The sequence below is a fragment of the Prionailurus bengalensis genome, chromosome B3 (assembly GCF_016509475.1).
Source record: "Prionailurus bengalensis isolate Pbe53 chromosome B3, Fcat_Pben_1.1_paternal_pri, whole genome shotgun sequence".
Lineage (NCBI taxonomy): Eukaryota > Metazoa > Chordata > Mammalia > Carnivora > Felidae > Prionailurus > Prionailurus bengalensis.
Window position 1 is genome coordinate 104,449,716 of NC_057355.1, and position 25,839 is coordinate 104,475,554.

Here is a 25,839-nt window from a genome sequence, read left to right on the forward strand (position 1 = left end):
GGTTTGGCACACAATAGATAGATACCCAATTGATGTTTCTGAGGTGAATAATAATAACAACAAACATTTGTTGGAGGCTTTACTTTGTTCCAGGCTGGCTGCTAAGGACTTAACCTAGATTGTTTCATTAAATTCGCATCATATTCCCATTTTATAAATGGGAAAAATAAGGTAAGATAAATTAAGCAACTTGCCCAGTTCATAGGTGATTGTGGTGGGATTGAACTCAGGCAGTCTAACACCAAAGCCCATGGAGTTAACCATTGCCCTCTAGTCCTGAGAGGAGCATACATCCTGGTAGGCCAGGTACCACATATTCCTGGACTCCAGCAAGACTACCATTCTGCTGAGAGGCCCATCTCATCATTCATGACCATTTCCTACAGTCCAAACATACTGTCTACTCACTCCATGCCCCAACCCCTACTGCTTTTGCTACCTTCCTTCATTTCTACAAACATGTATGCTTATGTACTACCCTCATATCTAGGATGTTGCCTTCTAAGGTGAAAGCCTACTAAACCTATCTTCTTTCATATACATGGGGAGGAAGTCCTCGTTTGTCCCTCAGATATGATATTTTAATCTAAATAACACTTGATGGGTGGCACCTCACCTAATGCCACTCATTTACAGTCAGCTTATTGCCAACGTCCTGAACCCAACTATCATGATTCAACCAAATGATGCACTCAACATGGTGTATTCCCACAAGAAAACAAAGCCCTTTTTTGCATTTGTGGAAAAATAAAACACTAGGAATGGCATCAACTGCCTTGTCTGCCATATTCCTTCTCTTGCCTGAAAGAAGGCTCATGTGTTCAGCTATTCTTCATCATGGCTTATGTTTGACTTCACTTGGACTTGCTGTTACTATCCTTCCGAGGTGAGCATTCAACTCTCAGCATCCTCACTTTTCCCATCTCAGAGAGACAAGAGGGAGGGATAGATCTAGGGCATCGTCTAACAGGATGCAAAGCCAGGCCCAGAATCTGTGTGGGGCTCAGATTCCAGAAGTGCCCCCCTCTTCCCACTCTATGCAAGCTCCCATCCTTATTGGAGCCCCCATCCTTCAGAGAAGAGCCAGTTTCCCACTGGGCTCTACTAACCAAGAGGTAAGGGGCTTCTCCCTCCCTCATTCTATTTTCTCCCTAAGGTCCAAACAGACGAAAGATGATCCATCTTGTCTTACTTAAGTAGAGAAATGTAACGAGACACTCTTCTGATGGGTCATGAAGCACTACCCTGTCACTGACTCTCAGAACATTTTGAGCCAAGGTTTGCCTTCTCCTAAACCCCAACTATTCTAAACACCCTATTTTCTAACAAGAAAGAAAAGTGTCAGTCTCAGAAAATCATTAAGATACAGTCTGACACCTATTTGACATTTTTTCTCCCTAACTTCCAATATTAGATCACCACAAGCAAACTGACACTTTTAGAGGCAAAAACCCCTGAGTTGTGTGTTTAGTGTGGCTAATGACTCATCATAGAATTTCAGGTCAGGGGGAAGTAAAGAGTTGGGTCATGGCCTGAGTGGCCTATGGGGTATGGGTTATTGATCCTCAACAAAGAGCACCATCCAGGGACTCTATAACTACAGTCAGAGAGACCACTGCATAGTTCATGGTAGGTAGACTTTACGTATTCATTTTTTTAATTTTTAAAGTTTTTGTTCAAATTCCAGTTAGTTAACATACAGTGTAATATTAGTTTCGGGTGTACAATTTAGTGATTCAACACTTACATACGATGCCCGGTGCTCATCACAAGTGCACCACCTGCCAATACCCATCACCTATTTAATCCATCCCCCTACCCACCTCCCCTCTGGTAACCCTCTGTTCTCTACAGTTAAGAGTTTGTTTTTTTGATTTGTCTCCACCCCACCCTCTTTGTTTATTTGTTGTGGTTCTTAAATCCCACATATGAGTGAAATCATATGGTATTTGTCTTTCTCAGACTGACTTATTTTGCTTCACATAATACTCTCTAGCTCCATCCACATCATTGCAAGTTGCAAGATTTCATTCTTTTTGATGGTTGAATAAATACCATTGTATATATGTAGCAGGATTCTAGCACAGAGAGCCGTGACACCGAGGCTTTTCTTTCCAGGAAGCAACTTTATTCCTGCTGGCACCGCTCAGTTGGTTTCGTACCCAAAGACCTGAGCCCCGAACGCCACAAAGCGTAGTTTTTTAAAATATATTTTGTACAGATATGGTAACACACAAACACGTAGTCTGATTAAGTAGTCTCATGTTACAAGGTCGTGAGGGATGTTGCCAAGCACGCAAATAGCAAAGTTGCCTTGGGGTTTTGTTTTGGTTTTTCTTTCCTTAAGGAGGGGACCCTACCACATATATACCACATCTTCTTTATCCAGTCATTAGTCAACGGACGTTTGGGCTCTTTTCATGATTTGACTATTGTAGACAATGCTTCTATAAATATTGAGATGCATGTATATTTGGGTAAATACCTTGTGGTGCTATTGCTGGATTGTAGGGTTCTATTTTGAAATTTTTGAGGAACCTCCATACCGTTTTCCAGAGTGGCTGCACCAGTTTGCATTCCCACCAGCAGTGCAAGAGAGTTCTCCTTTCTCTATGCCCTCACCAGCACCTGCTGTTTCTCCTGCTGTTAATTTTAGCCCTTCTGACAGGTGTGAGGTGATATGTCATTACAGTTTTAACTGTATGTGGAATCACTACTCGTATGCATATATATGAAAATATTTAATTCAATTTATCAACTGTTATAAACTCATCAAGATGTTGCGTATCTATACTTCAGTAATTTTTCTATAGATGTTGGAAGCCTCAATGCAGAAAACCTGAGAGAAAAGAAAAGAAACTAGACTGAGAGTCAAGTACTAGATCACTATTCCTGTGATTTGGAGCTTATAAACCCTGTCATAAGGAAGGTCCTTTCTTCTACTAACTAAATGCCTTTGATGACTTCGGGTACCCTGGTTTGGGCAACCTAATATGCTGTACGTAAAAAGGGGGAAGAACTTGAGTTTGCACAGGCATCTTTGGGAGAGAGGAGGATGAGGAGGAGAGCGCGAGTAGGAAGCTGAGATGATGGTTGTTGGTGGAACACTTCTTTCCATTCTACTAGAACTCAGCTCATTTGGCACAAGTGGATTTCCATGAAAACTGTAAAAAGGGCTGCGTTTGGGCTGATGCAGCATGACCAAAGAGCTAGAGGCAGAGGGAACATGGCGGCAAGGTTTCCCACCCCCAAATATTGGGAAGGGATTTAGAGTTCCACAGACCATGGAATTAGGTGTTTATCCAAGTTAGACTACCTCTCCAGGGAGGAAGGAGCTTCCCAGATCACAGCTAGGCTGCAAATGGATGCTTTGTTTCTTTCATACATTCTCATTTCTAACAAATTAACTTTGAAATGGAAGTAGAAAAGTATGACTTTTATTTACCCTATTTTAAAATCGTATCCTCGGCTCTTGCTTCTAAATGTTAAATAATAGTAATAAAAGCAAATATTTATTGTAACTCACAATGAGCCAGTCTTTGTTCTTTTCATTATTTTACTTACTGTTCAGACCAAACTTACAAAGATTGTGCTATTGTCATTCTCATTTTTTAAATGAGCAATCTGAGGGCCAGAGAAGCTAAGAAACTTGTTCAAGATCACAAGGATAATTAGTAGGGCCAGGAGTTAACACAAGCTGCTCCCTGAACTACTATGAAAATATTTAATGTCACGTATATGCTATAGTTACTTTTAAAATTACTGTATAGTTACACGTCTCTTAAATTTCTTTTGTCATTTGATTTATATCTTAAGTCTGCTTTAGGAAAGATCTCCCTTAGAGTGGGTGGTTTAGATATAATCTCTTTTGAAAATAATTGGTAAAGTTATATATCCCCTCTACAACCTTTCTACTGCCAATCACCAAATATGTTATGAGTGCTTATCTAGGTACTATGATAGGCACTAAGATAAATCCACCGCTATAGTAGTCAATATCCATATTCAATCTAACAGGTACATTTTATTTATTTATTTATTTATTTATTTATTTATGGTTTATTTATTTTCTTTATTTTTAAATTTTTTTAAATATTTATTTATTTTTGAGAGAGAGAGAGAGAGTGAGCGGGGGGCGGAGGGAGACACAGAATCTGAAGCAGACTCCAGGCTCTGAGCTGTCACCACAAAGCCCGAAGTGGGGCTTGAACTCACGAACTGTGAGATCATGACCTGAGCCGAAGTTGAACACAGCCAACTGAGCCACCCAGGTGCCCCTAAAATTTATTTATTTATTTTGAGAGAGAGAGAGAGAGAGAGAGAGAGAGAGAGAGAGAGAGAGAGAGGTCATGTGTGTGAGCAGGGAAGGGGCAGTGAGTGAGAAAGAGAGAATCCCAAGCAGCAATTAAACTCAAGAATGTGTGATCATGACCTGAGCCGAAAGCAAGTCAGACTCTTAATAGACTGAGCCACGCAGGCACCCCAATAGGTACATTTTAATATCATCTTTACGTTTTTTACATCTGAGTGTAAAAAAAACTTCATTATTTGACCCTGAATTAGAACAAAAACATTTTGAAAATGGCACAAATCATTAAAAACTCTAGTTGAATTATTCAGGTGTAAACTCACCAGATTTTGAAACAGAAATACATGTTACAAGACTTTTCTGTGTTGGGATGAGACATTTCCTTTCTTAAATGCATATTGTGTTAATGGTTTGAATTTTCCAGCTATATTATTTGAAATGTGTTTTCTTTCCTAGGCAGAAAAAATATGTAACATTTGGCCCACACATTTTCTTTATTGTTGTATCAAGGGCCTGATTGGAGGGAATATGAAAGATGGCTGTAACTCCTTTCCTATTCCCTTTGCTATGTGGAGTGTAACTCCACTTCCCCTGAATCTGAGCTGGCCTTCGTAATTTGTCTGACCCATGGAATACAGCAAAAGTGACATTCTGGCCTTCTAAGGGCACAATATTAAACAAAACAGAACAAAATAAAAACCCTTGCAGCTTCCATCCTGGCCTCTCTTAATTCTTTAGGAAACTTGAGCAGGTAATAAGGTCAAGTGCCCTGAGACTGCAGGGCTGGAGAAGCTACACGTGCCCCTTAGATCAAAAGTTTCAGCTGAGCTCAGCATTCCGGCCATCCCCACCCAGGCATCAGACACGTAAGGAAGGTGTCTTGGGCCTTGCAGACCATCTATCGGCTGAATACCCCCAAGTGACCTGACTCCGTGCCACACAAAACAGGAGAAACTTACAGCTGAGCCCTATCCACATTTCTGACTTACAAAACTGATTTATAATAAATGGTTGCTGTGATATGCCACTAAGTTTTAGGGTAGTTTTTAAACACAAAAGCAGGTAACTGGAACACAGATTTTCAAAACACTTTATGAACAATTAATTTCTCGAATCTGGATGAAATTATATTTACAAATCAAAGTAGAATGGCTAAATGCGAGACTTGTAAAAATGTAACTGAAACAGGAAACAACCGATTTAGGGCAAACATTTATATGGCTCCTATGTTTCATGTTCTTCATATGCATATAATCTGCAATTCCGAACGGCTGTGGTTTCGGCTTTTTTATCATTCTCATTTTTACAAATACTTTCTTTTTCTTTATCAAAGTAATACAATGTACATGGCAAAATGTATAATAGAACAGTGCAACGTATGGGGCGCCTGGGTGGCTCAGTGGGTTAAGCCCCGACTTCAGCTGAGGTTATGATCGCGTGATTCATGAGTTCAAGCCCCACGTCAGGCTCTGACAGCTCAGAGCTTGGAGCCTGCTTTAGATTCTGTGTCTCCCTCTCTCTGCCCCTGCCCAGCTTGTGCTCTTTCTCTCTCTCAAAAATAAACATTAGAAAAAGAAAAGAAAAGAAAAAGAACAGTGCAACTTGTAACGAAAGCAAAATATATAATACACAGGACAACTTCTAATGAAAGAAATATCTCACATCCTGCTTCTTCCCCTCCCACAAGACTCCGTTTTCAGAGGCAATCACTTTTAACCTTTTCTGGTTTTGGTCCTTCTCATGACTACTTCCCTAAATAATAGGCCTGAAAAGCTACCTGTTGATTTATCAATTTAAGACATTGTCTCTTGATGAATGAGCATAGACAGAATGAGGGTTTGGTTCATTGCTACAATCCTCGCCTCCTTATCTGACTGCTGCCTTTTTTCCTTTAAATAACATTCTTTTTTTAGTGACATTCTTAGAGTTTTGTTTAAAGAAGTTGGTTCATTGGAAGTTTGAAGAACACTGATAGACATCACGCTATAAAACCAAGTATTTATTTTTGCCCAAGGTCTGGAGCATAATTCACAAAATTTATGTTCAAAAGTAAATTGGTTTCAAGAGAGAGTTTACTATGCCATTACATTAGACTACCAGAAGGGATTTTGAAAGAAAATTTACTTTCATGCTGAAATCTATTTTCCTTGAGTATAAAACACCTCCGTGGAATCCCTTATATTACACACAACTAAAAAGATGCAGGAAAAGTCATGAGTTACCACATGCCGACTCAGAGTAATATTCTGGTTAGCATTCATTACAAAACTGTCTGCTAGGTAACTGCTCCACAATCTCCCTTCCTTCCTGTTTTTTCATTGTGAGATGTATCACCTATCGGAGAGTGTGTAAAACATTTGTAAACAATTTAAAGAATAATTAAAAAGAAGATGCCTAGGGCGCCTGGGTGGCTCAGTCATTTAAGCGTTTGACTCTTGATCTCAGCTCAGGTCGCCATCTGACAGTTCATGAGTTCGAGCCCTCCATTGGGCTTCCTGCTCACAGCACAGATGCTGCTTGGGATTCTCTTTTTCCCTCTCTCTGCCCCTCCCCTGCTCGTGCTCCCTCTCTCTCAAAATAAATAAATAAACTTTAAAAAAATTAAGTAAAGAAAATACCCAGGAAGCCACTACTCAAGCCTAGAACAGAAGCACTGACAGACAGTAAAGCCCATATGTACCCCCCAGTCACGGCCCCCACCAACCCCCTAGAGGTAACTACCATTATCCCAACATTGGTGACAATGATTTTTTATTTCCTTTATAGTTGAAAGCTTTACAGGTAGATCTCCAAACAATTTTGTTTAGTTTCACTATCTTTCAACTTTAAATAGCTAGAAACGTTGTATCTGTACCATTTTATAACTGTCTTCTTTCGGTACTTTTTATGAGAGGCACCCATACTTTTCATGGTGGTTAACTGTAGTTTGTTCATTCTCTTTAATGTATAGCATCTTATGGTATAAATATACCAGGATTTATTTCTCTATGCCATTGTTGAGGGGCGTTTGGGATTGTTCCTATTTGGGGGCTTTTATGAACAATAATGCTAAGAACGTTTTTCGTATCTGTCTCTGGCTTCTCTAGGTATAAGTGTGGCATGGGATTGCTAGGATTTACAAGCTCTGCATATCTTTGTCTTTACTAGAAAAACGTGTGTTCTCCAAGGTGGTTGTACCAATTCACATTCCTGTTAGCATGTCCACTGTTCTACACAGTTGCTGGCATTAGATGCAGTCAGATTTTTGTTTTTGCTATCCTGGTAGGAGTGTAGTATCCCACTGTGGTTTTATTTTGCATTCCTCTGTTTACTAATGAAGTTGAACACATTTTGGGACATTCACTGGCAATTCTAGGTCAAATTATATGAATTTTGTATAGATTTTTGACACATGTAGCTCAGTTGCCCTCAAAAATGTTGTACCAAATTACTTTACCACTAATGCTCTATAGATACTAAATATCTTCAACAATTGGAAAGATTGAAAATGGCTTTCTTGTTTTTATTTCAAATATGTGTGGCTACTAGTACATTTCAGTGTTTAAAATTATTTTTCTAAGGCCCTTTACAGAGACGTTTGTGCCTTCCTATACTGTCCTATTGTATATGATGTATTGGGTGGTTTTCCAGGTATCTAATTTCTAATCTAAGGTTCTGAATCTAAAATTTCATGGGTATTAAAAGAGTAAGACACATTTGACTTTATTTTAAGTGGGGCTTATTTGGGATAATGACTTTTTTTTTTTAAGATTTTATTTTTAAGTAATCTCTACAGCCAACATGGGGCTTGAACTCACAACCCTGACTGAGTTCAAGAGTCACATATTCCACTGACTGAGCCAGCCAGGTGCCCCAGAGATCATGACTTCTAAATGACAATTTTTGAAGGAGGATTTCAGTGCATTAATGTCTATGAGGCTGCTATAAATATTCAGAAAGAATACAACAAAGGGGAGTGACTCCTCCTTCCAGTGAGATGGGAGTAGACACGCTTTTCCCTATTTCTCCTGCTAAGTACAACTAAACATTGTGTGTAAGACAAAGATAAGAAGACTGAAATGGCACACCCGCGTGGCTCAGCCGGTTAGGTGTTCGACTCGATTTGGGTTCAGGTCATGATCCCACAGTTCCTGAGATGGAACCCCATATCAGGCTGTGCACTGACAGCATGGAGCCTGCTTGGGATTCTCTCTCTCCCTCTCTCTGCCCCTCCCCTGCTCATGCTCGCTCTCTCTCTCAAAATAAATAAACTTAAAAAAAAAAAAAAAGACTGAAAGGTAGAAAGAAGAAGGCAGACCAGATAGGAGCCTCAAAAGTTGAATCCACGGTAGCGGATTCCCTGGGTTTTCTTTTTGCCTTGTGGACCCTGATTGGATGCTAGAAAAGCAGGCAACCAGAGACAGCAATGGGCACAGAACAAAAAAGGCCCCAACAAAATCCTGCTCTCTCTGGTCCAAAGACAGGGAAGGGGTCAGGACAGATACATTTAGAAAGTGACATCTCTGCTGTAGCCAAAAGCCAAAGAAAAAACTGTGGCCCCGGCCCCTGACCATTCTAGCGAAGGCTGAGTGGGGACCTAAACTTCTACCCTCTCCAGGTGCCCCAAAACACCCACCAGGGTGATGTTGGAGAAGGTCGAGGAAGGAGCCAGAGCCTTCATCCTGGTATCAATATAGATGTTCCTACTCCCCGTCCAGCTAGGGAAGTTTTCAATGGAGACATAATGGGGAGTTGGAAAGCCCACGTCTGCTCAACTGTATGGACGAGCCACTCCCTTAGGTGTCAATAGAGGCTAGATGCTGGCCCTAAGTGCCAGGAAGACTTTGCTTTCCCCGGGGACACGAATGATCTTATTTCCCTTTTGTTTTGTTTTCAAGACTCCCAGAGGCAAATGTGGTATACCAAAGGCCCACACATCCATGCATTTACTTTTCTTCAGTCTGATGTTCTAACTCATATGTTCCCTGTCCTTGAATTTGCATTACGCATACTGTGATGTTCTTTGGATGAGTCAGTTTGGCCTGGCTGCATTCTTCAGTGTTTCAATCAAACACTAATCTAGGTGTTCTTGTGAAGGTATTTTGTGGCTATGATTAAAGTCTGTGATCAGTTGACTTTAAGACAGGGAGATTATCCTAAATAATCTGGGTAGACACGATTCAATCAGTTGAAAGTCCTTAAGAGCAGAGCTGAGGATTCCCTGATGAAGAAATTCCACCTGTGGACAGCAGCACCCACAACCTCCCTCCCCCCTCAACTCTCATCCCCATGCCCAAGGCTTCCAGCCTGCCCTTTCTGGGAAAGGGATTTCCTTTCCAGCCTGCCCTTTCTGCTCTGGGGATTTCATACTTGCCTAGCCAGCCTCCATAATCATGAGAGATCATTTCTTGCAATATATCTCTAACACTCATATATCGCCTACTACTTTTGTTTCTCTCGCCGAGTCTTAAGTGGTACACATGTTTTTTTCATTTACACTATTTATTACAGTAGCTGTCTCTAACTCTTTGTGGAGTGAACCAGAGCATACATCATAGGTATGGGTTCCTTATATATTTTACTAGTCTCCCCCAAGGATCAAGCTCAATTGTCATGTGTTCTCTTAACTTCCCTCCTAACTCTAATATTTTCTGTCTTCATCCCTTCTCTTCTTTCATCCTTGGTTCCATCTCCTTCTGCCTCCTGTACATCTTTTCTTCATCACTATCTCTCTCCAAATACTCCCTTGGATTACACAAAACTCATTTGACATTTCAATCCCTATGAATTCGGATATTACTTCTCTCTTTCCCTTCACTGTCAAACTTCTTACAAATGTATTCTATTTTCTCTTCTTCCGTTTCCTCATTTCTTACCCCCTACAGCCTGATTTTCATACCTACTACTCTACGGAAACTGACCCCTTGAACTTTCAAAGTTCAAATACTTCCAATTCACCAAATCCAACTATAGCAGGACCTGCTAGTTGCTTTCCAATATCCATTCTCCCTTTTCTTCCTTGGCAGTAGAATCCTGAAAAGCCATCTAGGCGAAAAGGTACATTACTCAACTGCCTTTGGCCCTAGGAGTGGCCTGTTACTCAGCTGTGGCCAATGAGATGTAGGATAATTGTGGAATGGCATTTCCATAACATTCTTTAAAAGGATGGGGTATTGCCGTCTCTTGCCATGTTTTCTCTTTCTTCCTGAAATACAGATGAAATGTCTGGAGCGTTAGCATCCATCATGGGTCAAGAGATGACTTTGAGGACATATGTTGAGTAGGATGTGGCAGAGAGATATAAGGACCTCAATTTTTCCCTTAATGACCCGAGAGAATTGCCAAATGAATGTTGGACTGACTTCCTTCAGACCTCTATATAAGAAAATAGATGTTTGCATGTTTAAGACACTGTATCAGAGTCTCTGTTATCAGCAGCTAAATGCAATCCCTAATGGATACACCAGTGGCCCATCATTGTTCATTTCTCCATCCATTACACAGATATTTGTTAAGTACTATTTTGTGCCAGGCACCATTTTAGGCAAATAAGAAAAGCAAAGTCTGCCAGGTTTGAAATGTTTAGATATATAGAGAAACCACAGTGCAGCTTTTTTTTTTTTTAATAAGCAGTAGATTAAAGGAAAGGAGGGTGGTATGTAGTTTTGGGATTTATTAGCCTATAGTTTAGGCTAATAATTTGAAGTCACTACTTAACATTTCAATACAGTTATTTTGGGAAAGAAGGCAGAGAGAAAAGAAGTCTACAGCTAAGCCCTGGCACACTCTAGTATTTGGAGGTCTGACAGAAGCCAAGCGGGGGGGGGGGGGGGGGGGGGGGGGGGGGGGAGGCCAGTGGTAAAAGGAGAGCCAAAGCAGTGTGCTATCAGGGAAGCCTGGAGGAGAAAGTGCTGGAGGGGGCGGGGGAGGCAAGAGTCAGCAGCACTCTTCCTGAAAGCAGGGTCAGGTCCAGACGGAGAACTAGCTGTACCTCATCCTCATAAGAGATTAACTGTGAAGCTAACGAAACTTAAGTTTCACGGCGTGTCACTAGCACAGGCTCCTTCCGATGCCTGTACCTAATTTCGTATCTGCAGTTTTGTATTCCTTTGCTTAGACGATTCTCCAAATTGTATGTCCTCAAGCCCCATAAAACCTAGATGTGGTCCTCTTCAGCATCCTTCACCTCTCTGTGATTACCTGACCACATATCCTTCACGGACATCATTTCTTCCTTAGCTTCTCAGGACAGGTTACCCTCTGCCACTGTTCTCTCCTCCTCTCCTGCTAATTATTAGGCTAAATAATTGAAGACGTGGGCTAATGCTTGACCTTAACCTTGTCCTCACTGCACTGTGCCTCTGTGAGCTGATTCATCCTTCTCATCCCTGCTTGAGAACTCCTTCCAGCACGGATCTCTCCTTCCCAAACATGGGCAAAGAATTAGGCCCTTTTGAAAGTAATGTGCCGTGATAAAAATGTATCTCTTTATAAAGCTCACGAGCAAAAGATGAAATGGACATGCTGAGTTCGGTCAGTATTAATTGTTGGCATGCTCTTTCAGAAAAGAAGCAGAAAGCAACCTGTGTCAGATAGACGGAGGTCAGACTTTTGTAACCAAATCTGCAAAGGCTCATCCATCACTTCTTGCCTTTTTCTGCTGATAGATCTGGCCCCCACACAAGGGACAGGGTTGCACCAGGGAGTGAATACCAGCAGCCGGGGATCCCTGGGAGCTATTTTAGGAGCTGCCTACCACAGGGCCACTGTCCCCCAGCAACCCCCAACATGGCTGAGAAAGCATTATGTAAGTACGTGAGAAAGACTAAGGTATTGCTGGTACAATTGCCAATTCATGTAGGTGTATGTTACTCTACAGTCCAGACGCTGTGTTCCTGGCAGGTTACCCGTGACACGTTTTAGATCGTCGCTAATCTTTGGCGTACTTTGAGATGCATTCCACAGAGGATGCCCTCCCCTCCTCCCACTCCAGAATAATTGCTATAATAATGTAAAATGTAAGCTTAAAAATCTCACTAAGAGCCGTGCTATGTGGGTTGTTCAATAGCCCCGTTTTTTTTTTGTTGTTTTTTTTTGTTTTTTTTTTTTTTTTGCAGTGCAGCTAATCGTGAAGCACCGTGTCTCCATTTCATTTGCAATGCTGTGGTCAAACTCCACCAAAATACCCCTCTTCGTTAAAGAAGGAGGCAACTTTAGCAGGATAGGAGTTATTGGGATTAACGCAGAAACTCAAGTTTCTCAACTCATCGTTGAGTTTTCCTCATGCTGTATAAGAAAAAAAAAAAAAAAGACCAACTAGCTTATTTTAATCTCTCTGAAACTAACTCAACGATTCAACAATTCGCACACGGGCTCGGAATTAATCGCCGCCAACACGCGACCGACGTCCGTATTGGCCCGCGTGGCGCCCACCGTACGCACCCCTCCCCTGGTTCCCGCCCAGTTGAAGGCTGAGGCTGGCGATCACGGCCCCGGCGTGTAGTTCCACCGCCACACCAGCGGGGGCAGAGGCGGTCCCGGCGCCGCCCGGTTTGCGACCCTGCTCCGTCTCCGTCAGACCCGACCAAGTCAGCGTCAGCGGGGGGAGGCCGTGGACACGGCAGCCCCACGCCCGGGCTTGCTTTCTCGAGAGTAGGCTCGTGCTTGTGGTGGGCGTCGGTAAAGCACCAGATAACCCCGCGGATTCCCACCGCCTGGCGCGCTACCGCAAAACCCCCGAGCCGCTCGCGCCAGGCCGGCCGCGTTCTCCCCCCCCACCCCCACCCCCCGCTGCCGGGCCAAGGAAGGTGCGCTCCGGCCGGCCCGGGGCCCGACCCGGAAGCCGCCGCGCGGGCTGCGCTCGCCTCTCGCGGGGAAAACTCCGGGCCACCCGAGTCCTTGGGCCCGCCGCGGCCTCCTTCCCCGGGCCCCACGGGCCCATGGGTCTCCATGACGACGGCAGGGGCCCGGCCGGGGGGCGGGCAGCCCGGGTGGGGCCGCGGCGCTCCGGGGGCCTCCGCGGCGGCCTGGCCGTGTTCGCCTCCGTGGCCGCCGTGTTCACCCTCACGCTGCCCCCCTCGGTGCCGGGGGGAGACTCGGGTAAAGTATCTCAGGGCCGCCCTCCTGCCCCTCTCCTTCGTCGGTCGGCTCGCGCCCTCCATCGCCCCGCTCCCCGTCCCCCCCTGGCCCAGTGCAGCGTTTTGCGTTCCAGAACCGGCTTGTGATTCCATTCCTGTAACCGGGTTCTGTAGTTCTCAGGCTTTGGAGAAGGGGCTTGTTGGTTTCACCCGGTGGGACTTAGCGACTTCTCCGCTTGCCCGGGGTCCATTTTTCGGGACCCGAGTTTTCGTTGTCCACTCCTTTTCAGCCCCCCCAAATACTACTTACTGAGTCCTTACCGTGTTCCAGACAAAGGAATAACAGTGGTAGGGACCAAGTATCGTGGAGAATATTCCAGTGCGGGTCGAGACCGTACACCAACTACTGCATAAAAGTGATAAGTTGAGTAGTGATGAGCGGAGGGAGACGGGATGGAGAGTGGGGCTCCACCAGAAAGGCTAGCCAGGAAAGGCCTCTGAGCAGCATATTGTAGTTGAAACCTGGGTGTTGAAAAGGAACCGGCCATGCAGGAAATTTGAGGGCGAACACTTGAAAAAGTGGAAGCTAGGTGTGGCTTAAAACAAGCTGATTTATTAAAAAGAAAAGCAGGGACCATTTAAATGACACGAGCAATTGTTGTGTTTGTTATAGGATTGTCCTATATTTGGGATGAGGAACAAGACCCAGGTTCCGTTTTTGATTTTGTCTTGTTGCCAAATTAAATGACCATCCAGTAATGCCTAATTTTGTCAGAATGGTGTTGTAACTTCAGGTAGTGAATCTATAGGTCGAAAACATGGAGTGTACTAGTTATCTTTTGCTGCCTGACAAGATAGCCCCAAATTTAGTGGCTTAAAACAAATGTTTACGATCTCACTTTTTCTGTGGATCAGGAAGCCGGGGGCAGTTTAGCTGGGTGCTCTTACTCAGGACGGGGTTGTTGTCATGGTGTGGACGGGAGCTGTCGTCTTCTCGAGGGTCATCTTGGGGAGAGGAACCGCTTGTAACCTCAATCTAGTTCTTTGCCAAGTGGGTCTCTCGGGAAGCCGACTCTTGTGACCAGAAAAGATGGCACCTTCCTCGGACACGTCGGTCATTTTGTAAACCTAGTCTTGGAAGTGATTGATGCAGGACTGCCCTATTTTATTCCTGGAAGTTAGTTGATAAATCCAACCCACACTCAAGGGGGAGAGGATTATATAGTGAGAACCCCAGGAGTTGGGGATCACTGGGGGCTGTCTTCAGGGCTGTCTGCCACATTGAAGATCCTTTTTTTTTATTTTTTACAAATCATTACCTTTAATCTTTCTTTCAAGTCCTGTTGAACAAATAGGAGCAGTATCCAAGGTTTACATTAAATAATAGAAATAACTATAGTTGTGAGAGGTGGTTTTTTTTAAGGTGTGAGAGGTTTTTTTTTATTTTTAAAATTTAAATCCCAGTTAATTAACATAATAATGATGGCAGGAATAGAATTTAGTGATTCATCACTTATATATGACACCCAGTGCTCATCCCAACAAGTGCCCTCCTTAATGCCCATCAGCCATTTAGTCAAACCCCCCACCAGCAACCCTCAGTTCTCTGTATTTGTCTCCTATGGTTTGTATCCCTCTCTCTCTTTTTTTTTTTTATCTTATTTTTGCTTCCCTTCCCCTTTGTTCACATATTTTGTTTCTTAAATTCCACATATGAGTGAAATCATATGGCATTTGTCTTTCTCTGACTTATTTCACTTAACATAATACACTCTAGTTCCATCCACGTTGTTGCAAAGGGCAAGGTTTCATTCTTTTTCATCGCTGAGTAGATTCCATTGTGTGTGCGCATGTGTGTATCACATCTTCCTTATCCATTCATCAGTAGATGGACATTGGGCCCTTTCCATGATTTGGCTAGTGTCGATAATGCCGCTATAAACTTTGGGGTGCATGTGCCCCTTTGAATTAGCATTTTTGTATCCTTTGGATAAATACCTGGTAGTGCCATTGCTGGGTTGTAGGGTAGTTCTATTTGTAGTTTTTTGAGGAACCTCCATACTGTTTTCCTGAGTGGCTCTACCAGTTTGCATTCCCACCAGCAGTGCAAGTGAGAGTTTGACAATGGAGAGAGCATTACTCAAAGATTGAGTAGTTCTGTACCTTAAAAAAAAAGAAAAAAACATTGCAGGTTACCATGGTTCTTTGAGCCTGCAGTATTGGGATGAATAAAAACAACTCACACTTACTGAGATCTTACTGTATGCCAGGCACTGTTCCAAGTGCTTTACATGGATTGTCATTTTAATTCAGTTACTCTCCCTATGAGGTAGGCACTACCAATATCTTTCTTTGATAGCTGACAAAACTGAGGCCAACCTGTGTCCAGAATCACACAGCTAGAAAGTAGGGGCAGTCGAGGAGAGAACTCCAGTAGATTGACTTAGAACATGCTCTCTTAACTTCTGCTCTAAGTTCGTAGTTAAACCCGTCATTACATATATACTGATATTTAAAATCTGTGATTGGTATCTTTATTAATATTGTCTTTTACTTTTTCCCCAGTAGAATAAAGTTATTTATTCAGATTGAGTTACCAGACTTTTTAGGTGTTCTGATTTAATTTGATGCTAAATAGTGGTTGCTTCTAATATTTTGGGGTTCATTGTTGGAAATGATAAATAAACTTTTCCAGGTATTGCCAGTGAATTTGTATAATCATGTCTTTGACAATTTTGTTTATATGATGGAAGTACTGTCCTCCTTGAATGTTTCTGTTTATGAAATATATTTTTTATCAATAAATGGAACACATCTCAAAACCAGTATAAAGTATGTATTTTTCTTCCTGATAAGTCTTAAATTATACTCCATAAATCTATCACATTGTGTGGCCTTGCCAAAATTATTTTTTGCACTACTTGATACACATAGTTGATTTATGGGCAGGAAATACTCATCCTTTGGAGGAGAGTGTGGGAATCTAGCCTTCACTTCTCTTGTTATTCTTGGGAAAAATAAATCAGCTTATTTATGTGTTTATATATTTTAAGGATGCTGTCTTTAATAGACTTGATAGATGAAAATATAACTAATTAATACAAAAAGTATAATACAGAGGGAGCTAGTTTTTGTAAAGGTTAAGCATCTGCTAACAGTTCTGAGCTTGCCACCCATTTGTGTCTCAGACAGAAAAGCTGTAATTCTCAAACTTGAATGCACCTCAGCATTGCCTAGGAAACCTGGGCCCCAATGCCAGAGGGTCTTAATGTAGGTAGGTTTGGTCAAGGAATCTTCATTTTAAAAAAGCATTCTGGTGCAGGTTGTAGTAGGACTTAAATTTGAGGAAGCCCTAGGGTAAAGGTTTGGGAGAAAGCAAGTATTCAAGAGGTTCTTCCTTCACCCGCCCCCTCCCCCCAAGTCACATTCTCTTTTCTCTTAATCATAACTTTAAGAGTAACGTTTCCCTTTAGCTTTTTCCAAGGATACATTTATAGGCTTTAATAATTTAATAATAGCTATGGTTTCTATTTAGATACTAGTTTACCATTTGATAAGAGTTGGTGATGGAAGTTTGTCACATTCCTGATTTTTATACCAAAGAGCTCCAGCAAAGAATAACAGCATTATAGGACTCCTGGGTGATGCAGTTGGTTAAGAGTCCAACTCTTGACTTTGGCTTGGGTCATGATCTCCCAGTTCATGAATTGAAGCTCCACATCTGCCTCTGTGCTATCCGTGCAGAACCTGCTTGGGATTCTCTCTCCCTCTCTCTCTCTGCCCCTCCCTCACGTGCATGGGCTCTCAAAATAAATGAACTTCAAGAAAAAAATAACAGCATTATGACTTTTTAATGGTAAAAAGAAGTTAGAGAAAGTAGGCTATTTTTCTTCATGTTAAATGCAATTCTAAAGGTATTTTACATGGAGAATAGTGACTTTGAAAATTTGAATGTAACTGTGTTTCATCATAACTATAGAAATATCAAAAGCTGATGAAAACAGTTTGGGACTGAAGACAGCATGCTAATCCATTCTGGAGTAAAATTATCCAACATTCTTGATGGTGGTTATAAAGGGAATGGTTTCTTTAAATTTTTTTAGGCCGTAAACAATTTCTTTAAAAAGTCTTTAAGATACAAAAAATTGCCTTTGTTTCCAAGGTGCTCTTAAATATCTCCAGAATTAAAAGATGTCCCTACGTCATTGACTTAGGTGAGCAGTGTCTAGTATCTCTTTTGGTGCCCTTGTGGGGCTTCCATGATGCAACCATTCACTGGCCCTTGGATGCTACTAAGGGCATCTTAGTAGCAAGGATGACAATATGATTCGTCTTATTGTCAACCTCTGTGTGCAGGGCTTGAATTAGTCTCTTTGTGTGACCAGAGGAGGGAGAGGTGGTGGTGTCTTGACAGACTCCTGAAGTGGCTAGGATAATATTTTCAACTTCATAGGAATGACAGAAATGAAAACAACTAACCAGAATATCCGGCAATCTAACTAAGTGCTGCGTAGAGAGGTTAGAGCAGGTTCTATGGAGGAGGAAGAGGTGATTAATCTTGACGGGGGAGGCTGGGGAAGGATATGTATAAGGAAAGGTGTCACTGAGAAGGTGGCAATTGAATTAGGCCTTGAAGGATTTAGGAGAGAATACTGGGTGAGGAAATGAGTGATAAGAGGTGCAAAAGAGAACCATTCCAGAGGAACGGTGAGTAGTAAGATTTGACTGAGGTGAGCATAGGTTTCGTAGGATGTAAGCGTTGTAAAGGGCCCTCGAAGCCAGAGAGGGCTAGCCTGTTGTGCTGAGGAATCTGAACTTCATTTAGTAAACTGAGAGCAGCAACTGAGAAATTTTGGATTAGTGATCTAGTCCAACATTTTTGGGGGGGTGGTATGGTGATAAGTGATTTCAGTATGAAGATGAATTGAAGTAGAAAACTGGTCAAAGCTTTTGCTGTAGTCCAGGCCAGAGGGTGAAGATCTACATCGTAGCTGGGACAGTAGAAATTAAGAGTATTCAAATTAACATCCATCGAAGGGTAGAAAATGGCCATTAATAGATTTCTTAATAGATAATAGTAACTCATAAATCATCAACATTGATTTCTTACATTGTACTGTACGTATTACAAACCCTGTGCTCTGGATACTTAAAATATTAACAAATAGGCATTGAATTACTGTATCGTAATTTTAGAAATAATCACTGATGGCAAAGAATTACAAAGGGCTATGTAAGTAATATAATGATTTAGTGGTTTGAAGAAATGTATTATGGTAGTCGGAACTTCCCAAAATAACCCGGAGCAAGAAGTATTTAGCAGTCATTTAAAGATCTCCAACGTAATTAATGTAGAGAAGGTATTCAAACGCCAGTTTAGGGCAGAATGGTACATGTAATGGAGTGTCCAAGCCTCAGATGTCTGCACTTGTTATGTATCATAAAGTTGCATCTTTGTAGACATTTTAATACTAAAATCTTGAGGGACAATACAGCATATTACACTATCATTTCACAAGAGTTTTTATATATTTGTAAGTGTGTACAACTTTTAGGAAGGACAATAGGCACTTTTTAGAAACAAGAATTCACCTATATTTCCACTGACCAGTTATTAAAAGCTATCAAAGATCATTTGTTCAGTAAGACCTAAGGGAGAAAATATCCTTAGACTATTTCATGCTGTTAAATCTCTACAGATTTACAGTTTTATCCAGTCAAATTAATGCAAAACCCCAGTGCAAGCATTTGGATTTTGAAAACTTTGGAGGAGTGTCATTTTCTAATAGTAATTATTGGTTTTACATTATTTTTTCACAGGGGAACTGATCACAGCCGCACATGAGCTTGGAGTAAGTATTAGTTTTATTGTTTAATCAATGCTCTCATTAACAGTTTTAGGAATTAAGAAAGTTTAATTAAGCATGGAGTAAAGTAGATTAATTTATTTTCAAACCCCAGTTTTTAGTAACTTATAAGTACAGTACGTGACAATTTACTTTAAGTTTTAAATCCAATTAAACTAAATTATAAAGCAAAGCCTTTACTATATATACAGTAGCTGGCTTATTATCACCCCAAATTTTGTATAAGCTATGGAGAATAAAATAAATCGGGTTAACAGTTTTAATAAGTTTATTATTTAATAAACTTTATTATGGTGCATGATCCCTTTAGGCAAGACCTTAGGACTGTCAGCATGGTGGTAATCCGATAGCAGTGTGGTCTTTCAACTTTCTCACCAATACGGTATTTCAGAACCTGCTTTTTTCTCAATAGCCTTTTAAATGACCCTAATGCACTGTGAACCCAGAGAACAGGCTGCTTAAGAACTGACAATGAAATATGTCACCCTTTCTGTAGGTGACACACCATGTGGTAGACACTGCCAAATCCACGAAAGAAAATATTTATTTGTATTGGCACAAAAGGATTACAATAGAAAACCACCATTCAAACATTGAGTCATTGCCTCTTAATCTCGCTACTTGCCCGAGAAAAAGGCTCCTGTCCAATTAAAGCCAGTGTGACTCTTCAGTGGGTGAAAACCTCCTAACCTGCTGATTTTTCCATAGGTTGCCCATCCTCCTGGCTATCCTTTGTTCACTCTGGTGGCTAAACTGGCAATTATACTATTTCCTTTCGGTTCAGTTGCCTACCGAGTCAATCTTCTGTGTGGCTTATTTGGAGCAGTAGCTGCAGCATTACTTTTTTTCACCGTTTTCAGGTAAAGTAGTTGATCAGTTAAAGTTAATCTTGGCTAATTGGAGATGTAGCTGTCTTATGGTCTAAGTGCTTACGTTAAAAAAAAAAAAAGCTTTTGTTGCTTGAATGGTTTTCCTAATCACTCATGTGATTTCACTTTCTTAATTTCCGGTAATTTCATATGCATTTGACCCCTCAGATTACACAGTTGGTCGTGCTTCGTACAATGGAGTAAAGGTGTCACTAGTTCATTATCGCAGTTCTCTGGTTAGGCAGAACTAATAAGGTTTGTCATTTTATGAAGATGCAGATGGGCCAGTTTAATTCAACAATATGAAGTTCATCTTTTGGTAAATGGTAAATATCATTTAATTACTCACAGTGTTGCTGATGGGCAGCTGCCTGTCAGGGCCAGAGCTACTACCTAATTATGTTGTATTCTAAATACGCACATGTTGTCTACGTTTTGAAATGAGGCTGTTAACTAAGGAAATAAATTTGGGATAAGGATTTAGTAAGGTTTCACTTTGTTCCATTATAGCGGTAGGGAAGGGAGGCAAATTAGACCCCACTTACTTCATGGATGGAAGGCTTTCTTAGTTTGGAAGGCTACCTTGCTTTTAAAAAATGGGTCATTAGTTTAGGGTGTTGGTAAACTTATTTGTCTTTGCTGTTCCTGTCTCCTTCATTCTTAACTCAGTCTAACCTATACCTCAGGAGATTATAGTAAAAAATACAATGACACTTCCTGCAAAGGGAGAGCCAAATTAAAATACTTCTTTCAAAAACTACTGTAGTTTTTAGTATAACAATAAATTTTTGTCTGTAAATATAGTGTAATTTGAATAGACAGTTTCAAATGCCATTTTTGGAGACTAATGTTTTTATTTGCATTAGTCATAATATTGCCCTTTGGCTAAATTCTTCCTAAGTTTCCTTTTTCATTATTTACAGAAAGGTAAAAGTTAACATAATTATGACTCTAAAGCTTACTTTTAAATTTATTTGTGGAAAGATTTCAGATTCAAATGTTGTGACTATTGATCATTTACTAAATTTTTATCTATATTATTTAATTCATTTTTATTTCAGTCTTACAGGTTCTCGGTGATAGCCAAATCTTTAAGTATGAAATGTTGAAAATAACATCTCTGCTTGAATTGATTAGTATTACGAATACTTTCTTTTTCTAAATGATTAGAATAATCTTCTTTAGAATTCTTTCTCCTGAGTCTTTTATAATTAAGAATCTGTCATTATGTCTATTCAGACAAAAAAACTGATCTTTTTAATTTTTAAATATCTAGGTTGAAATACAGAACTTACTTGTACTGTATTGAGTGTACAAATTAATAATTTTCATAAGATATTTAAGACAAAAGCACATAAAGAAAATTAATAGTTGTATTTATTTTGTTAGTTCATCTGTATTTTATTTATTTTATTTTATTTTTCATTCTTTACCTGTATTTTAGAAGGTATTTCTATAACATGTGTATTTAAATGCTATGTGGCTATAAAAAGCTCTTAGGCAAATAAAGTGATTTGGTTTCTAAAACTTTTTCATGCTGTTCACTATATTAATTGGTGATACCATTCCCCATGAAAACCACTGTAAAAATCATACATAGAAGTCTTTATCTTTACTGAATCCAAATAGCTTTGGACAATAATTTTCCTTTGAGTTGTCCACATTTTAAAATACCTTTTATTATTATGCTTGATTATAATGGGTTTTAGATTAGCACACTTAACCTGTGACCCTTTTCTTTTAATACAGTCTTAATGATAAATTTGTATATTTGCTGACAGATACTTTAAATCAAAAACTCTTAATATGACTAAACTGGATATTTGAGTGGTTTTAGTAATGTTTTAGTAATACTGTACTTGGGAAAGTTGCTTTCTTTCAGAAAAGGGATCTAACGATATTATCTCTTACATACATTTTAATATGAAAATACTTCATTATTTTGAATACAAATAATTGACAAGGTACACGTCCTTTGGGAACAACCTAGTTCAAGTGGCAAATCTGTTTTGTCAAACAATAGACACCCTTCAGGAAAGAGCAAGCCATCTCTATGGTAATAGGACTAACAGTAGCCTATTGATTGAGTGGAAGAAGACATTATACAATGTCAGCTGGCTTGTTACAATTTCATTTGTTGTATGACCTGAACTTAACCTTTAAAACCTTTCTTCTGTGAATATAAACCCAACAGCAGGACACAGTTTTTGTACAGCCATTACAGTGACAGCTTTTTTCCCAGTATCAGCGTATAGTAAATGTATTCCTTTACAGGTTGACTCCTTTTATCAGAATTTGTTGAGGGGACATTTTACTACTTTATTCATTTACAGGCCAAATCATCATTCCGTTTCGTTGTTGAATATTGAAGGGTTTTGATCTAGGAAACAGTTTTATTCTTTCTTTCCCCCATCACTTAAGAGAACATTACTGTACATGTAGGATTAGTGCTGACTGGTGTGCAGTAAATTAATTCTTTTAACAGGTTTAGATTTTTTTCAGGTAATTGTTCACATAGCATTCACTATATTTAGCTCTTGGGGTGGACATAAAGACCTTCTGTACCTTTTAAACAAAGATTGCATTTTAAAAGCAAATTTCTGTTTAAATGTGTTGATGTAAAAAGCTGTGTTTTTTTCAGTAAACACGACTTAGGTTGAAAGAACAATTTATTCGTTGTTTCCAATTACGATGTAATTTTTGCTTTCCTTGTGTCTTTCTCTTGCTTTTAAAAGCCATAAGATGTCATTAACACTGCATTTTTTGTCAATCTTTCCTAATGGTTGGCAAGAACTCATGTCTGTGTGCTTTGCCTTAATGTAGAAAGCATATGAGGAAAACAGCACGTGAAAAGCTGTATGTGTCATTGTAGTTTATTGAATTAAAAATAGTAAGATTGTGGCAGTTGTTTCTGTATGTATTTATTTATGTATTGTCCCCTTCAGGGGTATTTTTAAGCATTCATTATGTTAAGAGAGTTTAATGCATTTCATTTATATGAAATAGTATTCATTTTATTAATATGTACATCTGTGTTTTTAAGACTACGGAACGCAGTCAGTGATTCGTAGAAACTGGGATTTTCTCTTTTAAGGCCATTAAAGCAAATGATTTTTAAGTTTAATGGCACAATATTTAAAGTGTCATATTCGAAATTCACAAATCCTATTAATACAAAATTTAAGAAGTTATAGGTCTTGTAAATCATGAATATGAACATGCCTTAGCATTGCTTACTACTTGAATTCCAAACTTATTTCCTAAGAAGTGTCACACTCGGTCCTATGTACTTAGTAAGGAAGGAGCGCTGAAATCACGGTGACTAAACGTCAACATGCTTACGTCTCATATGTTCTGCTATCCGTAAAAGAAGATGGAGTATGTTGATAGCATTGTTAAAAATTCTTTACCTCAGGGAAGATTTAAATTGCCTGTGATCTCAGATCAGGGTGTATCCTGTATCGTTTATTTTGGGAGTTACAGGGCAGGGAATATATTCTCAATAGGTTTGAGAGTCAGCATATCCTTTCCAAACTATTATGGACCAAGTGGAACTCTAGAAGAATTCATCCAACAGTGTTTGTTGAGGACGAATGTGGCTCGAAAGTAAAACTATTTTAGTTTTTATAATCAAAATTCAGTGCTTATTTCAAAGGAATTAAGACAAAGTCGCTAACCATTAAACAGGTTTTCAATTTTTTTTTTTTCTAGGAACTACTGTTTTAGGACACTTGCATAAAAAAAACTTTCTAACACTGTTAACACTGCACAGTAAGAAATCAGATCTCTTGATGTCAACCACGTTAGCTAGAATATATGAGTACAAATAATAAAGGTGTATTGAAACTCTGCCTACCTGCTGCAAAGAACTTAATCAGTTTCAGTGATACTTAAATATCTTCCGGCAGGTTGTTTTGTGCCAGTATTTTATTTGTGGGGTATCTTGTTTTGTATAAGCAATATAATTCTAAACATTATGCTGCTGCTAAAAATTAATTTGCTTAAACTTTTAGAAGAGGAATACTTGATTCTGAGCCCTGTGTCTGCGACTCTTGCAGCTTCAGCTAAGACTCCATTCAATAAAGAATAGAAAATTAAAATGCCATACCTTAGAGAATGTAGAATCTCCTGCTTAAGGGACATTTGGATTTTCCAGCTCAGAGAGTATTTTAGATTATTGCCATAGAGAATAATGTGAAGCTCTTCCTAATTTCAGAGGTAACTATGCATAAGTAACAAATAGGCCCCAAGTTTTTGTAGTTGAAGAAGAATGGAAAGTACTGGAGCATTAATTTCCATTCAGGAGAATATCTGTCTTGATCCCTGGTTAATTGATCATATATTTCTCTCATACTTGTATTAAAATTGCATTGACTCAGACTGGTTAAGCATATTAAGAGCTTGGTTCATTTGCATTTTCTTATAAGTAGAGGGACATATTAGGCTCAAATAGCAGCACTTCATTTTGAAGGGGAAAAAAGCAGGGCAAAAACTCTTTTTTAAGACTGTAGAGTCTTTTCTGACAGCTAGTCAGAGTTAGAATTAGTTCAAGGAAATGTTAATAATGCACTGGCTGGCCTAATCCCTTTGATATCACCAGGTATCCTCCTGTTCATGGGTTAATTGCTTTAAAAGCGAAGGCAATATTCTGAGCGGTGGGCCGCTTCACCTTTTCACAGCTGTTACCATTGAGTGACAACTAAATCCCATGTGTAAGATGAGGAAGAGCTCAATCTCCAATTGGGAGAAAATTTATGTAAACCACAATCCCTTCAGAATGTGCGGAAGTCATAGACTTTCTTGATTTACTCTGCTTTTCCCAGAAAGCTCTATTGTTCACTTTCCTAAGTCCCATCAACCCTTTGTAGCAGAATATCACAGCGGCAGCAGATAGCTTGAAATATATAAATGCTATCATAGCTCTGATTAATAGCAGTGCTTATGAGTCAAGTCTGATAACAGTGCAGCTCTCCACTCAATTTCAGATACTGCTAATGGAATCTGTCTTCTCCAATTGTAATATGAGAAGGCCTAATTTGCCATGGAGCTTGGAGCTGTCACCAGTAGGGGATTGTGGGGTCAGATGGGAGCTGCCAGGTTTTTGCCCTGCAGCTTGTATCTCTCACTTTGAATAGAGCAGCCCCCTGCCTGCCAGTTAGCTGATAGGCCGCTGTGGGGTTTATGCCACTATATACAATAGGAAAGGGCTACATAGGCTGACTTTATAATTGTGAAGCTAGCTCATATTTCCACAGCTACTGTGCTGCATAATTTCTAATAAGTGGTTTTAACAAATGTCAGATTATGAAAAGTTTCCTCAATTACAAAAACTTATAAAACATTCAAATTGCTAAATCTGTTTCCTGCCGAGATTTTGCCACTGGAACTAGTCATCAGTCATTAGGGCTGTAATCATAAATGCATATATTTCTTAAAATTACAAATAAAATTATAGATCATAACTCGTATAGATTTGCTACTTCTCAAAGCCATAAAAACAAAGCGGTCTGAAGGAATGGAAGTATTAAGATATGCTTCATAACTTTGCATAATGAAACTACTTAACATTAAATCTCTATTGTTTATTGAGTTGGTTAGTGTTGCTGGTGAAAACAGTTTAATACGCTCATTCTGCTGAGTTGAGTTATTTGGATCTTTTAAGTTTCCTTCGTACACGTTTCGTATCTTAATTGTTTAAAAAAGTATGCAGCATCTTCTAAGTTTTGGGTTTAAAGGGA

General features: G+C 39.8%; 1 protein-coding gene across 6 annotated transcripts in view; it reads left to right on the forward strand.

The window, feature by feature from the left end:
• The first annotated feature begins 13,095 nt into the window (after window positions 1-13,095).
• TMEM260 (transmembrane protein 260) overlaps window positions 13,096-25,839 on the forward strand; it is a 72,691-nt gene continuing 59,947 nt past the window's right edge. For 4 of the 6 annotated variants that reach the window (XM_043556238.1, XM_043556234.1, XM_043556235.1 and 1 more), the window contains exons 1-3: window positions 13,096-13,387; window positions 19,186-19,217; window positions 19,941-20,092. In XM_043556238.1, the coding sequence (XP_043412173.1) occupies window positions 13,228-13,387; window positions 19,186-19,217; window positions 19,941-20,092 (344 nt within the window). In that variant the 5' untranslated portion in view covers window positions 13,096-13,227. The remainder of the gene's footprint in view (window positions 13,388-19,185; window positions 19,218-19,940; window positions 20,093-25,839) is intronic. The other 2 variants (XM_043556237.1, XM_043556236.1) reach the window with 2 other exon arrangements.